This window comes from Pelmatolapia mariae, linkage group LG23 (assembly GCF_036321145.2).
Source record: "Pelmatolapia mariae isolate MD_Pm_ZW linkage group LG23, Pm_UMD_F_2, whole genome shotgun sequence".
Taxonomy (NCBI): Eukaryota; Metazoa; Chordata; class Actinopteri; order Cichliformes; family Cichlidae; genus Pelmatolapia; species Pelmatolapia mariae.
Genome location: NC_086246.1, coordinates 50474634 through 50491768, shown reverse-complemented (window position 1 = coordinate 50491768; position 17135 = coordinate 50474634). Strand labels below are relative to the sequence as shown.

General features: G+C 45.6%; 1 protein-coding gene across 1 annotated transcript; it reads left to right on the top strand.

Annotated features, from left to right (window-relative positions):
- The first annotated feature begins 4166 nt into the window (after positions 1-4166).
- On the top strand, positions 4167-15203 carry enc3 (ectodermal-neural cortex 3). The gene is made up of 4 exons (XM_063467306.1): positions 4167-4445; positions 5524-6558; positions 6647-7421; positions 13854-15203. Exons 2-3 carry the CDS (start codon positions 5536-5538, stop codon positions 7391-7393), a joined length of 1770 nt encoding a protein of 589 aa, XP_063323376.1. The 5' UTR covers positions 4167-4445; positions 5524-5535; the 3' UTR covers positions 7394-7421; positions 13854-15203.
- Positions 15204-17135: the final 1932 nt, after the last annotated feature.

The following is a 17135-nucleotide window of genomic DNA, read 5'->3' as shown; positions in this document are numbered from 1 at the left end:
TTTCCGTGTAAGCCACTCGGTTTCATGGGAAATGTAGTTTTTCCCCCCAACATAGGCTTAGCATTTCTCCTACAGATCAGGTATAGTACTACTATGTATATTTACATTTGAACATTTAAAAACGGTGTTTTTGTGGGACCATGTGGGACATGTTGGCAATACAGGGAGGTACTGTGCGGGTTTGCATTCAGCATGTAAAGGCCAAATAAATGGTATTTAAAAGCAACTCTCTTGCTAAGTAAATAAAATAAGGATGAACTTTATGCAATAGTTTTTACACAGTCCTGTTATTTCTCCTGTCTGTTAATCATCATTAGATTTCATCATCTATACAATCTTTACTGAGCCAACGTTAGCATTTTTCTAGCCAATTAAGAGACACGTGTAGTGTCACTTTACGCCACATTTTTCCTTGTGTGAAACTAATGAAATTATCCAGAGGGGGAAAAAAACGATATAAACTGCGGCTAAATTTTCTGTTGGATAATTTGATTCAAAATCTGCAAAGCGTGTAACGTTTAGGTGACTTTTCCTCCCTATTGGTTTCAGAGTTAGCGCATTAGAGTGCTGGGCATAAAAATCCAGACTTTAACACATCCCGCAGAGCCGGTCAAAGTGCGGCACATTGTCTCAATATGCGTGACAGGGGCGCAAGGGGTAAAAAATGCGGTGCAGTCCAACATGAAGAAGGGCATCTGGTCACCCCTACGATTAGCACATGATCCACCTTAACAAAAGTGCTTTTGTTTGCCACACGGTGGAGCTGTTCTCCGCTAAATGCTCCCTCGAGTTTGACTAAGTTCAGTTAGGCTCTTTCACAGTGTGCTGTAAACAGTTACATGTATCGATACGTGTTTGTGACTGTTCATGAAGCAGATATTCTTTGTGCAGATCAACACCATGTGAGGTCAACTTTCCTGTCACTGCACATAATAAGACACTGACTTTAATCTGTAACGAGGCTGATTTCCTCTACTGAAATTAATTTGTATTCATTTATTTTCCACCCATAAGTCATAATTTTTATTTATTTTATTATTAACTAAAAATAATAATAAAAAATATTTAATGCACCCCTTAAATTTAGATTGTGAGATAGTCTGTTTTATTTAAAATAGTTACACACTGTCATCCTTTAAAAGGAGCAGTCACTCTTTAAATTGTAGTCTGAGCACAAGTTTTCCTGATCCTCTGTGTGTTACTTTGATCAGGATACACTTTATCCTTCTAATAACTAAACTGCATTTCTCTTCCATCTATGGATGGGCTGTCACTCTAAAAGGAGGGACAATTCTGTCAAATCTACTTGTTTAAAGATAACATCATTTTCAATAAATGTTAGGACTAAACATGTCAGCTGTCCTTGATAAGCGGGTCATGAGCCAAAACATTTACTGCAGGCTAAAATAAATGAAAAGCCAGAGTCGCCTACAAGAATAGAAAGTCAGAAGAAGCTCTGTGCTCTTTGCGTTGGGGCCCAGGGTTAAGGATGGCCTCTCCAAGGACCCCCAGCTTTATGTTTCAGACTCAATGACCTCACTAAGAAGACCACCTGCCTTGAGCGAACAAATAAGTGGTACAGTGTAGTCAACAATGGAGTGGCGGTTACTGTCATCTAAACAGACGCTCACTGAGTGGTTTATTGCACTGTCGGGGGTGTTGATGAACAATCGTAGGGGGTCTGATTAGTGTTGCGCCTGCCCAACAGTAATTAATGACCAGTCATACAAAGCTTGGAACAACACACACACTCCACAGACCGGTTAGGCTTCAAGCCCTGGGGGTCGAAAGGGCCGGGGGAGGGGAGGAGTGGGTTAAAGTACAGCAAAATGAATTAACCCTAGATTACAATCATGAGTTCATTAATCTAATCTGCTTAAATTCTTAATCTCCTTCAGGCACACTTGTGTGCATAAAAGCATTTGGCTCTTCCAGCAGTAATGAGTAGCGGCTACAATGGTTATAAAAATGTGAATTACCAGCCAGTTTCTGACTGTCAGACTTTGAGGTATTGCACCAGGATGTTAGGTTACTCCAGGACGTTTCGCTGTATGAGAAAGAGACGTTTGCTTACTTGATAAATGAGATGCACTCAAATGTAAATCCCCTGTCAAGCAAATAATAGGAGAGGAAATAGTGGATAAAAGGGAAGACGGCTTAAAACACTGCTTCTCTCATCCACACAAACTCTGAAAGCTAAGCAGCAGCGGCAGTTTGTAATCTTCAAAAGCAGCTGCTGAGCGACACTAAGAAGGAGTTCAAAACAGGAAGAGAGGCAGAGGAAACCCGAGATGTGTGGCACCCACTCTGGTGGACTTCAGTCTTCTCGGTGCACAAACAAACCAGTGTTGTTTAAATCCATGAAGTTTTCTCTGCTGACTTCTATTATGCTTTTCCACAGCAGACACTGTGGCCTGTCAAAGCACGACATTCACTAATAACATTAGCAGAAATTCAAATCCATTTAAATTCACCCACTGGAACAATGTGAGAGCCTTGGAACTGACACACCTTAACAGAATAAATTGTTCACATCATCAATCACACATGTAGACATGTCAGGGCATGTCCCCGCAATGGCTGGTACTCACAGAGACGCTTAATTGTTACATTTTCTCACTTTAGTCTCTTTTCTAAAACTTTGAGTTGCAAACAAGTACAAGCAGGCTTGACTTAGACGACTCCTAACTGACCTGCTTCTCGTCCTGAGAGGCTGCTTGGATCCGAGGCGCATTCTTTATGAATTCTTGCAAACCTCACGAGTGCTTAATTCCTGCAGAAAATGCCAAGAATTCAGCTGAAGAAACAATCTCACAGCCCTCAACCTGCAATCATATGATCACTAAGACTGTTGTTCCAGATATTTTACTGATTGTCCGTCTTGTATGGTGTGCGAAAATCCTTTAAGAACTTCAGTATGCAGTTTTCTTACTCTAATCATTAATTTTTTTAATTCTTTGTCAACCTGTGGATAGTTTGCATTCCAAAATTAAAATGTACACAGTTGATCTGTCCATTTTCTCCCACTTATCCTATTTGGCATCACGAGGGGGCTGCTGGAGCCCATCCCACTGCATGGAATAGGCTCTGTTATCTACATGGTTGCTATTTTAGTGGTTTTCAAAAATAATCAAACATTTAGGAATTTACTGCCACAATGTTTATTCTTGTGAGCATTATGGAAGATTTGTGCAACACTGAGACCTCTGTGTTATAAAAAAAATGGTGCAAAATAATGCAATAGCTGACCGAGTTGGAAAAAAAATCTGAAAAAATCTCAGTAATTTAGGCAAAATGTTTGTGTGGTTTCTGGTCTGAATTGTCTGTGGGTGGGGATGGGTGTGCTGGATGGACCTGTGACTTTCTAAAAACCTTCTAGAGAGCAGATTATTAAATCTTATATGATGTAACCCCCATGTAACTTTTTTACCTTTCATTCAGTTAAAAATCGTGGTTAGTTATTTACAACTTCACACCGCTGTCTTTCACAATCAATGCGTATGGCACCAGTGCAATTCTGGGTTGAGTTTTTCTAGTAACAATAGTTATTTCATGAAAGCATGTTTATACTGTTCATCTCGGTCACATTTGACTCAAAGCTGGGTAAGCAGACTGGTCTGTGAAATGAAGGTCATTTTAAATGATATTTAGAGCTGTTTTGTGACATCAAAGTGTAAAAATCTTAGCAGCAACAGCTTTCAGGAAAACCAAACATCAGCCTGTATTACACGTGTATTTTTAACCCTGTGCGTATTTACACCAAGCATCGATGCCGTCCTGGATAGTTTTTCCTCCCAGTGATTTTTTTGTCTATCGTTATGTCGTCTTTTTTCACAGACACCCCCTTTCCATTGTCTTGTTCCGCTAAACCCTTTACAAACACAGGCTACTTGGCGTTCATTGATAGCGCTGAAATGGAGATTTTCTTCTTTACGCGCAAGCCAAGGAAAGGCGAGAACAAAGCAGGCAGGTGAAACATACAGTGACAGGTGTTTCGGGTGATTCATGGCGATGCTTTCTGAATATAATGACGGACACTGATCCAGGTTGGCTGGAGAATAAAGGAAGGCTTTGCGCTGATGTTCGAGCCCATTGGCCGGCGGGAGCAGGAGTGGGAGGAGCCAGAGGAAACACCACCACTGCTGCTTCGACTCTTTCTCTCTGCGCTCAGCTCGTCGCTCTCCGGCACGCTGCTTGGCTTCGCCCACAGAAAACAGCGAGCGGCTAACTTTCCAAAAATTGTTTTGTTTCGGGCACAAACCCACGAGTGTGAAGACAAACAAATGGCTGAACCGTCTCCCGCGAGTTTAGGGTGTGATACAGCTTTAAAGTCGGGAAGCGGACTCGCCTGAAGTGTGCCACAACTTCAAACACAAACCCGACGACGGGTGGAAGTTGTAGCCGAGATAAAGAAAGGAGTCGGGATCGCTCCCTTTCCCATCGAGGTAAGATCCAATCGTACCACAGCGCTCGTGCGCGCTCGTGTTTGTTATTACTGAGCTGTAACATTTTTCCTTTGATCTCGGCTGATTGTAGCAGCCTGGATGCTTTGCAGCTGCTAACTTGGGAGGAAAGTTGAGCGCATGCTGGAAGTGCTGACCAGAGTTTCACATTTACTGCACAAAACGAATTGGATTTCACGCTGTTTCCCCCCACCCCCCTCCACGGAAGTCCACCGTCCCTCTTTCAGCTGGGTTGAATAGCCGATTTAAATTTATCTGCTGTGAAACAATGGGCGCTTTAAAGCGGAAGATATTTATTTGGTCGTTTTCAAGTTATATGTGGGCTCTTTGTTAGCCCACCGCGCCGTGCCAGGACAAGTGGGTAGCTGAAATATTTCCTAGAATTTTTAAACAAACCATGTAATGTCACTCCCACTCAAGCTTCATATATAAACGATCAGAAAATGCTCCCCCCCCCCTCCCTCTATTTCTCTCTTGTTGCACTGCGGTTACATAATTTTATCCTAGAGGAGCTGCTCTGAGGTGTCACATCTTATGTGGGCTTGAAAGCTCCTGTATGTGAGCCAGCTGAGAAACAGAACAAGCTGGCAGGAATTTATTGGCTTTGCCGTGTTTGGAGGTGACTCACAGCCCTGAAATGGAAGAGGGTGGAACATGTGATACACCCAGGTGTTGCTTCTAGCCTAACCTTAATCGTTGAAGGTTATTCTAAGAGCCGGTTGTTCTCACGGGTCTGACAGTGATGCATGCTTTATAGATTTTTGCACTGTGTAAATCACTGGTGCACTAACACACACTGGGTTTACGTGGGAGTGCGCCTTATCTGATCTCCTTTCATCTCTCCACAGTCTGAAGTCCGTTTCCGCTGCAGCCTGACATACTGATAAGAGTATTTCATGTACAGCCCATTCATCGGTGTCGGCAGAGTTTTTGTTTAATCATCAAATGGGAGGAGTGTTCACATCAAAAGATTTATATCTGGCCAACTGTAATCAAAATAGAAATGTTAGAATTAGCTGTAAGAGTAACTTATCCATGGTTTTTTGTCTCTGTGTTCCAGGTTCAAGTCAAGATGTCTGTCAGCAACCACGAAAACAGAAAGTCTCGCTCTAGTTCTGGCTCAATGAATATCCAACTCTTCCACAAGACGTCCCATGCGGACAGCCTGTTGACTCAGCTCAACCTGCTACGCAAACGCAGAGTCTTCACAGATGTCGTGCTAAAGGCCGGCAACCGTTCCTTCCCCTGCCACCGGGCCGTCTTGGCCTCCTGCAGCCGGTACTTCGAGGCCATGTTTAGTGGCGGGCTCAGGGAGAGTCACGACGGTGACGTCAACTTCCACGACTCTCTCCACCCGGAAGTGCTGGAGCTTCTGCTTGACTACGCTTACTCAGCCCGGGTCATCATCAATGAGGAAAATGCAGAGTCACTGCTGGAAGCTGGAGACATGCTTCAGTTTCACGACATCAGGGACGCGGCGGCAGAGTTTCTGGAGAAGAACCTTCACCAATCCAACTGTCTCGGGATGATGCTGCTGTCCGACGCCCACCAGTGTCAGAGACTGTATGAGCTGTCGTGGAGGATGTGCCTGGCGAACTTTGCTACTCTCTTTAGGACAGAAGACTTCCTAAGCCTCCCCAAGGACAAAGTTCAGGAGCTCATCCTTAGCGAGGAACTGGAGGTGGAGGACGAGAGCCTGGTGTACGAGGCCGTTATCGACTGGGTCAAGGCGGACATGGAGCGTAGGCACAGCGAGCTGCCCGAGCTGCTGCGCTGCGTCCGCTTGGCGCTGTTGCCTGAATCGTACCTGCTGAAGAACGTCGCTTCAGAGGAGCTGGTGATGTGCCACAAGGTGTGCCGGGAAATCGTCGAAGACGCTGTGCGGTGTAAGATGCGGATCCTCCAGAACGATGGGATCGTAACCGGATTCTGTGCACGTCCAAGAAAAGTCAGCCAGGCCCTGCTGCTGCTCGGAGGTCAGACTTTCATGTGTGATAAAGTCTACATGATTGATAACAAGACCAAGGAGATCACCCCCAAAACAGACATCCCCAGTCCCAGGAAAGAGTGCAGCGCCTGCGCCATTGGTTGCAAGGTATTTATGCAATGAACCGACTTATATGTGTCATTTTTCTTTATGACCCCTCGACGATGTAGACACGCTTTCTCTCTCTGTCCCTCAGGTCTATGTTACTGGAGGACGTGGATCTGAGAATGGAGCATCCAAAGATGTCTGGGTCTACGACACATTACACGACGAGTGGTCTAAAGCGGCGCCGATGCTGGTAGCCAGGTTCGGACACGGTTCCGCGGAGCTCGACCACATGCTGTACGTAGTGGGAGGACACACTTCCCTCGCCGGATCCTTCCCCGCCTCTCCGTCTGTCTCTCTCAAGCAGGTGGAACAGTACGACCCTCAGACCAATAAATGGACCCTCGTGGCCCCGCTCAGAGAAGGAGTGAGCAACGCTGCCGTTGTCGGCGCCAAAAACAAACTCTTCGCTTTTGGGGGCACCAGCGTAAACAGAGACAAATACCCCAAGGTGCAGTGCTTCGACCCCTGCCAGAACCGGTGGTCGGTGCCGGCCGCTTGTCCGCAGCTGTGGCGATACACGGCAGCGGCCGTGGTCGGCAACCACGTCGTCGTGATCGGCGGCGACACCGAATTCTCTGCCAGCTCGGCGTATCGGTTCAACAGCGAGACGTACCAGTGGTCAAAGTTTGGCGACGTGACAGCCAAGCGGATCAGCTGTCACGCAGTGGCGTCGGGAAACAGGCTTTATGTGGTCGGAGGGTACTTTGGGGCTCAGAGGTGCAAGACGCTAGACTGTTACGATCCAGCGTCAGACTCCTGGGACAGCGTGACCAGCGTGCCCTACTCGCTCATTCCCACTGCCTTCGTCAGCACATGGAAGTACCTCTCAGCATAGAGATGCACTGACTCTCTGAGGTTTTGCGGTGAGTAATTGTAGCTTCTTAAAGTGACGCAAACAAACAAGATGTCAATTACTGTATGTGTGCTATTCATAGTTCCCCCTTAAATCTTCAGATAATGTGTGGGACCTGGCTAGCATAAAGCACACTGTTACACTGTTACAGTTACACTGTTACACAGTCCAGGTGAATGCCTCTTTAAACCGTACAAGTTCAGTTTAAAGACTCTTCTGTGTTTTCAGGGTTGCTAATGGTTACAGTGGTTACACATTATCTAGCTGCTGTGCCGGCTGGGTGTCGGATAAACGTGGAGGAGTCTTGGTTTAGAGAGCAGGAGGAATGTCAGCGGTGCTGATAATTACAGAGCGAGAGCTGCACAACAAGACCTCTGACACTGACGGGAGCGAGGTGGAGAGGCAGGCATCAGGTCTGCGCTTGTAGTGAACGGCAAAAGGGTGCAGGGAGCTCTGCAGGCCCGGTGCTGCTAACGGGGTGCCTGTAACGAGGCAGTTTGAAAAGTCGATGCGTCACGTTCGCTGTGCTTTAGATAAGATCAGAGACATTCTGTTTGTTAGCTCATGTGAAGCAACACTTAAGATTTGGACATTTTACAGGACGGGGAAACAAACAAGTCCTCGACTTGATCCCAGGTTATGAAGGATTTCAAAAAGGAAAAAAGAAAAATGAATTCCATACGTGCTGACGGGTTTTTCCCACGGTAACAAACAGTCAAACCAGTCATCTTATCAGGAATTCAGGAACAGAGAAAGTCTAAAGGGTATAAAAAAATATGACTGACTACAACAACTTAAGAATAATAGGAGCCAACTGGCCTGGAGGGAAGGCAGGGCAGTTTTCAGTTTCATGCGAGTCTATCGATTGATGCTTTTCTCCTGAGGCGTTTTCAGCTTTTACACGGTGCAATGACAAGCGCAGTCAGCAGCTTTATTTATTTATTTTTCACACGTTCCCGGTGGTTTGAAATTTCACGAGGCCCGTGCTGTGACCTTATTTCAGTTCTGGTGCGATCCGTGGAAAACAGCTGAATGCTGCAGTAGTTATTGAATTTGAAATTAAAGGGTTTTATCTTTATTACAGTAATAAAACTGTAAAGAAAAAAACAAGGAGGGGTTTTACGACACTGCAGCCAGCGGTCGTGTAGTTTAGCTTAGCACAAAGTGTAGAAAGAGCTAGCCTGGCTCTATCTGCTCTGTCTAAAGCTAACAAGAGTGTTTGCATGTGACTCTGCAAAAGTAACTAAAGTTAGAATAGGTCCAACTAACTTTTACTCTTCATGCTAACTTAATTGTTTTCTACAGAGACTGTAAACAAAAAATGGACACGGCTAATATGACATCACCCGTTTCTTTTCTAAATGTCGATTGCAAAGTTTCAGTTTCAGTCTTCTGGCAGTTGCCATCCCGTGTTATGGAAAAACTAGCTGTTGTGATGGAAATTGAAATTGTCTGTAGAGAGCAAACGTTGTCACTCCTGGCTGTTTTAATATGGGAGTCTGAAGCCTAAGCAGTGACACGAGGATCTGTACTAAGGACGTTAAAACAAAAAAACAAGCAGACTTCAGAGAAGCAGGAGTGACTGCTTGGCCTTCGGGTCTCCAGTTGTCTGTATCCTCAACAAAGTATAATCCAGGCATAAGTGGACTGACTCGCTTTTGGGGCCAGACTCAAGTGGCCTCTTGAGAAACTACAGGTTTTGTTGCTTTGCGTTGGTTTTACTTTCCAGCCCTGGGGGGTTACTGCTTGGTCTCCTCCAGCTTCATATGCTGTGCGCCTCACCATGAGACTGAGAGATCGTGATTAAGAACCAAGTTGACTGAAACTAGACGGACTCGATCAGATAATCATAAATACAGCGTTAAATGTGAGCTGTTCTTATATGTACTTGACGAATGTTTGGCTAGCAAATAGCCAGAGTGGATACAGCTCAAGTTAAAATTCTCATATAGCCGTCTCACTTGTATGTGCATATTTTGTTATTTTCTGTTTGACAGACCCAGGTGCATCCTGGGTAAATCCTCCTCCCCCACAGTGCAAAAACAACAGTAAAGGCACCTCCTCTTTTTATTCTGCCAAGGAGTTTGAAAGTAGAGTAAAGCAGAGGCGAGCGAGAAGCGGAGGCTTATGTGTGACTTGTGTCGACAGTAAACAGCTGGAGATGATGGAGCTGGGGGCTTAGCATTATGAGGCTGCTGGTATGGGCCACTGTATCCATGGTAGCCAAGGTTTCTGGGCTGGGATGGAGACAGACAGGCTGCCTGTGAAAGATCAAGGAACCGCGTCTTTATGAACCCTCGCAGTTACAGTAGCCGCCGTCCTGCTGCTGACTGCCTTTATGTTTAATTACTGCACAGATGGAGAAAGCTCAGATTTCCAGCTTGTTAAGCACACTCCTTCCCCAGACCCTTGTTGACTTTCTCTCTCACACACCCAAGAAAGGAGGAGGGGGGCAAAGTTGGAGCAACATACTGACACAAACGTACGCACAAACTGAAGGAGAGGAGGAGATAAGCGAGTAAGACCAGAAGAAGCAAAGCTATATTTTCCACCGTTTGGCAGCCGAGTCTAACGCCTGCCTAAAAATACGTTGCTCCAAAGTTTTCAACTTTCAGCCGGGGTTAGAGAGAAGAATACTGTGTTTCTGCAAGTGTGTGTGTTTGTTCCCTCCCAGCAGTCTGGTGAGACTTTACACAATAGTAAAATCACTTGTTTTTCACTTACACACACATTGCTGGCATTGCTTTTCCTAGTAAAAGCCAGCCGTCCTCACTCTAATTTGGGAGGAATGAAGGTGTGGCTTGCTTTCCCATTAGTAAAGATTTGTTAATGTCGCCTTGTGGTTTGCGTGGCCTGTATGGGATTACCAGCCGTGCTGTGTCTTTCTTTTTCTTTTTTGTCACCACCTACTGCAGTTTGTTGCCCTGTGCATTTCCACCAGATGTGACTAACCGCAGACTTCAAGGCCAAGCCAGAACCCACTGTGGATGGGGGAAGAGTATTTGTAAAGGTTCAAGCGTTGCGGCTCGTGTTTGTTCTGGGAATGGGAGTAAGAGCCTGTGACGTTCACAGACGGGTTTAAAACACGCAGAACTAAACGCGTGTAATTTTGTTTAGACTCGTATATTTAGTGCGTCTTTTGGGAAATGATAAGCTGGATGGCATCCGGGGGGGATAGCCTGGTCAGTCGTTGGTGCCAGACTACAGGCAGGCAACATGTAACTGGATCCCGCTGTCTAACCACTGAACTGTAATAGCCTTGAAATGCCTGTTATGATGCCTGAGCCCCCCCCACACACACACACAATTCAGCTTTTTAACGGCTTTAACCGACGCTCTTGTGAGGTGGGCATGGCTCTCTGTGATAGGGTACACCTGGAGAGGTCAGAGGTTACCGAGGGACTCCTTGGTGGTTTCTCTTCATCCCCAAACAGCTGCTGTGAAATGGAAAGGTCACGGTGGGATCGGGGAGGAGGAGAGCAGAGGCCTCAGTCACTCAATACTAATGTTTTATTAATGCCTCGCTGTGAGGGCCACCAGGAGCACGGGCTGAATGAAGCTTTTATTGTGGCATCTGTGTACAACAAGGCCCGCCCCCCCAGCTCACACACACACACACATGCACACGTGCACGTACAGTCAGAGTTAGCACGTGCACGCACACTTGGTCTCGGGTCCCTCGAGTAATCAATCTGCCACATTACAGCCCTCAGCACAAATGCTGAAATTTGCATAAACCTAATGGTGTTTTTATTGGTCTTTTCTCCACGCTGGGACTAACAAAAGGAGAAAAGGGAAGACGATGCTTAAAATGGCTGAATAATCACCCAGACTAATTTGATTAGACCCTTAGAGAGACGAGACGAGCTGTCATACAGTTACAGCGGCCCCCCTCAGAGAGCCAGCTGGGGAAGGACACAGTGTGTCTGCCTGGTAATTAATCCGAATTGCGTAATATTTGCTGAAGTGGTGCTGAAAGTGAGGCTCGTCCAGTCACAGAGATGTTCTTTGTTCCCGTCTTAAACTGGAGTTTCTGCAGCGATTCATCAGGCACGCCTCATTATGCTTTAGAGCCGTACCAAGATGCCTGTAAGCCGGAGCTCATTCCCAGAGTCCTTCACGCATCCCTGAAAACAATGCAAACTCATGTAAATGAAGTGACTGCAATTCATGCATTGGTCAATACGCTGCAGTTTCAGGTGGTCATTAGTAAACATGGCACAGACCTTGTTGCACACAGGAGACAGCTAAAGAAAGGACTGGGCTAAAGAAAGGACTGGCTTTGGTTCGTTGGGCTTCTAGAAGATGCAGAGGTGGGTTTTAGGCAGCTTTTGCAACATGCCAGGTGTCATTCTGTGAGCCGCTCCTCTCCTGGTGTCTCAAACTGGACGTTGTGTAATTTCATGAGACAAAAGCTTTTGTGAAAACATGAGGCGAACCTCAAAGTAGCAGAGCAGCATTTAGTCCCAGCCCATCTGTTTGGTCTGCAGAGGCACATAGCAGTTGCTCCTGATTGGACGCACACAGGCACCTGGATAATGCCTGGGTTACAGTTGTGTCTAAATGAAGAGCCGTACTTTGAAATGTGGGCGAAAGGTGAACGCTGTAAACGATACAGCACGGTGTTGCGCAAAACTGACCTTGATGTGACAGGTAATAAGGAAGTGACGGTCTGGAGCTCATCCCAGGTGACAGCGAGCTAAAGTTTGGTCATGTGAGACGAGGATATTATCTCTCACTGGATGAACTAACCACGGCAGTACATTACCTCTTGTTGCTTTGGTGTCTTTAAGCACTTGGTGAATGTTCTTCACTGTCTGGACCCGCGGTTCAGCTCATCGTATCCTGGACGTGACGGCCTGAAGGTCCAAATATACAGCCGCAGTTCTTATGAAGCTTTGATAAACAGAACTGTCACAGTCTGAGCAAAGTGGCGGCGTGTTTGGGTTTCATCATCTGCACAGCAACCGGTGCTGCCGGTGAGCCATGCACATGTGCACTGACGGAGAAAGCAGAGGCCTAAAGTTGCATGCGATGCAATGAGTGCTGCTGTTCTTGCTTTTCAAGGCAGGATGAGCTAAGCTAGCTGAGGAGCCTAGCTGTAGAGTCTTACTGAACCATGAACATGTACAATTGGAATGATATGATTATTTGCAATAAAGCCAAAAAAAGATAAAATAGTGGTTACAGTTTAACAAAGCCAAGGTTTGTGTATATACAGCGTGTGTGCCAGTAATCACTGCAAGCTTCAGGCTGTTTAAATGCTCGATTTCAGACGGCTTTCTCTTCCACGCTTGGAGCTCCACCCACCTGCTGTTTTAACATCTTCCGCTTGTGAAAAGCAGCCAATCAAAGGCGGCTCATTTCACAAGGCAAAAGTACTCTGACAGAGTTCAAGAATAAATATCAGGAGGTGGAACGCAGCATAACAATAAAGCTCCTTTTCAAAGGAAGCTTTTATAGAGATTTGGAAATGTCACCGATACGTCTGCTGCAGTGCTAGAATCAGCACGCTCGCAGCGATCAACAACTAGAGCTTGAACAGCTCCAGCCTATCACAGCAATCAAGAGTTTAAATGTGCAAACAAATATTCTCATACTACTTCTTTGTTTCTTGTTCTCGTAGCACAGCGCTCCAACTGTGTCTGACTGTTACGCTTCAGGCAAAGTATTCACAACAGTCACAGATGCGCGTGGATCAGTGAAGGCTTCTGTAGTATCATCGGGCTTTGTCAGCCGTGGAAATTAGAGTCTTTAGGTTATTCAAACAAACCCCCAGCAGAGCCCGAGTACGAACTCGCTGCCTCGCGCTGCAGGGAACGGGGCCGGGTTATCAGTATCTCTGCAAATGTGCAGTATGCAAACCACCAGGTTCAGGTTTCTGTCCAGCGTCCCAAATATCCAGAGGATGACTTCCTCATACCGCCACGAGAGGAAAATTAGAAAGTGAGGTTGCAGAGGAATATGAGATTCCAAAGAATTCATTACAGTGTTTGTATTTTTAAAAAATGCTGCTTGCAGATGCAGGAATTTGAAAATTGCAGCATAAAGCCTCCTATCAGGATAAAGCAGATGGTTTTTGGAATATGTGCTTTTTATCTGAGTTCACTGAAGCTTATTTTCACTCACAGGTCCCCACTTCTGCAACCCTCAGATATTCATTACTAAGCAACATAAATGGTTAGGGGGGGGGGCTTAATCTCACATGCCAGGAGGGCTGTGGTTAAATGTTGCTGCGTTCAGAGGTATTATTAATGCTCTGTGGCCAAAGCCTGATAAAATAGACAGTGATAAGCTGCTGTGTAGCCTGGAGGTCTCTGCGTTCCTCTCCCTGAGAATGTCCAGGCCCTCTGGTCATGTGCCCGGCGTTCTCATACAGGGTCCTTGTACAGCAGAGTTCACGGGACCAGCACGTTAATCCCTCTCTGTCTTTTTCCCTCAGATGAGCCACGGAGTCTGGTATGCAGGAATGTGCCTCCCTTCAGCGGCTCCGAGGAGGAGGAAGAGGAAGGGGTTTTGCGTGTTCCCGTCGTTGCTCCATCCAGACTGATTCACATTATCTCCAACTGCACATGAGCGAAGGCCTGGAAACGGCACAGAGACTTTTGTTTTTTTACCTGATGTGTTTACTCGTGCTTCTTGTGTGACTTTGCCGTGTTGTCCCCGAGTCTGAAGTGGACTCGCTGGTGTGTGTCCAGCAGGGCCTTGCGAGCACGTCTCTCTCTCTCTCTCTGTAGCTGCTGTCACTCTGTCAGCCCTGCACTGCTCGTCCGTGCATCATCTCACCAGTGCATCACCGCTCTAACTGACACTTTAGCTTGTTTCACGGTGAAGAAGGAAGTCGAGATGTCCTTCTTTGTCCCCGCCCACTCCTGACACTGTTTACTCAGGTGTAATTTATTCAGACTGAATTAGACCTTTGCTGTGGCCGGCATGTGGAGAGGGAGAGAAGACGTTTGGGGAAGTGTATGATTTTGTGAACAGAAACAATCTTCCTGTCTGTATTTTTAGAAGTTGGACTTGGGCTTCCCTCAATTTTGGTGAGCTAAATTTGTATCCTCTTCCTAACTGAAAATACAAGCTCGCAAAAAAAGAAAGAAAAAAGAGGGAATGTGGTCCATCTCGACTTGAAGGAGATACTCGTCTGTGTCGGCTTTCAGATGATGATTTCTGTCTGTTTTTATCTGTCTCAGGGTCATGTGTACTTGCTAAAGGAAGGGTTACATCTTTTGTTATCGGTCTTCTGAAAACAGATTTTATTCTAGTGAATGTACTTTTTTTTTTTTTTTTTGTGATACAAACTCTAATTTTGGAATTCTTCTTTATGTCGTTTTGCCAAGTGGAAAATGTCTGATTGTGCTTAAAAGCGTCGGTCATATTTGAAACAGAAATGTTGCCAAAACCTGAATAGCTAACTTTAGTGTTGTTATGGATTTAAATAACAAAACTTAGTGTGATAGCCTTGTAGCTGCAATATTGTTTTTTTCTTTTCGTGTCTTTACAGAAGTCTTTAGTGTATATAGTTTTGTACATTTGCCTCGTAATTCATTTGTAGAAGGCTTTAAATTTGCACAACTCTCTTAATTGTCTTAATTTTGTATCTTTTGTCTTAACCCGGTCGGGTAGTGTGAGTAATCGAAGCCTTTTTGTAGCAAATCGTCAAAAATATGTTAATTTGCTCTCTGTGCAAGTCTCCGATGTATCGCAGTATACTCCAGATATACTGATATATTAAGCTATTACTGAAACAGTCTGTTACTACTTGTTCTATAGTTTGTTACTTTTCAATAAATGTCATCTTGTTGGACTCGTGCTCGTCCTCTGTGGAGTTCAGCAGCTGTGTTATTAAAAACGCTGCGGGCAGCTGTACGGTCACACAGGTGCTGCAGATAGTTTCCAAATGCAGGATTGCTTTTGGTATTTTACCAGCAACGCCCCGTCTGCTTCCTGCTCTCTCTGTGCACCGAGGAGTCGCTCAGATTAACTGCTCATATTTGATCTCTTTGACGATATCATGCGTCACGATCACATGGTATGTGAAGCAGAGAAGAAAACCCTTCTAAAATCACCATTATAACGCTCAGATCTTTAAAATATACCCTGATGATTCTCAGCAACAGTCAGATGCTCCTCCTGTGACTTAACGCTTCTGCGGCCACGTTTACGTGACAAACAGTGCAGTCAGGGCTGGGCGTTGGGTGGGAGGAAGTGGGGCTGGCACGTTTGTGTAGAAGAGGGAGGAGAGCCACCAGAGAGGAATGTACCCACACTCAACGTGAGGGCGGAGCCTGTGAGTGTGCTGCCTGCAAGCACAATTATTACTGCACAATGACAGATTTTAAGTTAGACATAGATCAACTAGATCAAAACAGAAAATACATGTTACACACACACACACACACACACACACACACACACACACCTGTCACTAAAACAAAAACATTGCAATTGCATTATTGGATAACCTGCACTCGTGAATCAAGCATTCAAACAGTGACAGTTTTAGTTTTGGCTTTTTGGACACAGAAACTGTAATTGTCACAGTTTGATGGCATCAGACTCCTGATCTCACAAACACAAAGTTAGAGAAAAAGTGGAAAATCTCAGATCACGGTCCAGCTTGTCCAAGCTTCCTTTCCAGCTTTCACTCTCTGTCCTCTGGCTGCAGAATAACACACTAACTCTCAGTTTAGACCGTCACTATTTTCATCCCCTTCTGTTTTTCTTTCTGTTTTCTCCTCGCCTCGGCCTCAGTGGAGATGAAATGAGCTACCTTGACAATGCTTGAGAATGACAGATGGATAAAGACATCAGTGAGTGCGCCTGTGTCTGCCTGAGAGTGTCAGACACAAAGAGGGAGCTGGGAAAACAGATCATCTGAAGGTTTTTCATTTCCTTAACACTGAATTCTTGTCTGCATAGTTCTAAATGTCTAAAAGGTTGATAAAAAGGCAGCGCGTTGAATCCAAAAGACTCTCTGTACACCAACATGTTCAGTCTTTGGCCTAAAGCGAGTGACATAATGCAACAGCGTCGTTAAAATATTCCAAAGACAGACGAAGAAACTTCAAAGTGTGCTGTTAATTGGATGTAAGCAAAGAAAAATGTCCCTCTGCAGCCGCTGCATCGTGTCTGTAACGGGTCACGTCCAGTCAAGCATGTGCACACGTTTGTGCCACTGTGGGTAAGAGATTCATCAAAAGGTTAATTTATGAATCTTTGAAAACAATGCAAAGGCGCATTAAAGATGAAACGGCCTCTCTGAAAGGAGACCTGGCACCGGGATGAGCCGGTCGGTCAGTGGCTCCTATTGTGATGCTAAACTGAGCGATTTCTAACAGAACTTGCCGACAACACAATTAAACCACGGCGAATAAATAGACGTTTCAAAGTCCGCTGGAGACAAAAGAACCTCAGACAGAGACACACACACACACACACACACTGGGAAAGGGGGATGGAAGGTTGGATGAGCTGTCATGACTGGATTGGAGGATATGTGGAGTCTCTGTTTATGTGTGTGTGGTTTTTGTGCGCATATGCATTTATGCTTCATCCGCATGTGTGTCTGTGGTCGTGTGTTTGTGTGTGAAGCGGGGGGGTGTTGTGAACCCATAAGAAAAGGAGCAGTGAGGTGGAACGGACAGAGACGTTGCACTCTGCCTCACTCAACCCAAATATTGGCATGCGTCCGCTGGCCTGAGACCCCCTCAGCTGGGGGCCG

Bases quoted from the DNA above. Each gene is read 5' to 3' on its own strand.
- enc3 (XM_063467306.1), top strand. From the start codon at position 5,536: ATGTCTGTCAGCAACCACGAAAACAGAAAGTCTCGCTCTAGTTCTGGC. The intron at 6,559-6,646 runs GTATTTATGCAA...TCTGTCCCTCAG, and splicing joins CCTGCGCCATTGGTTGCAAG to GTCTATGTTACTGGAGGACG.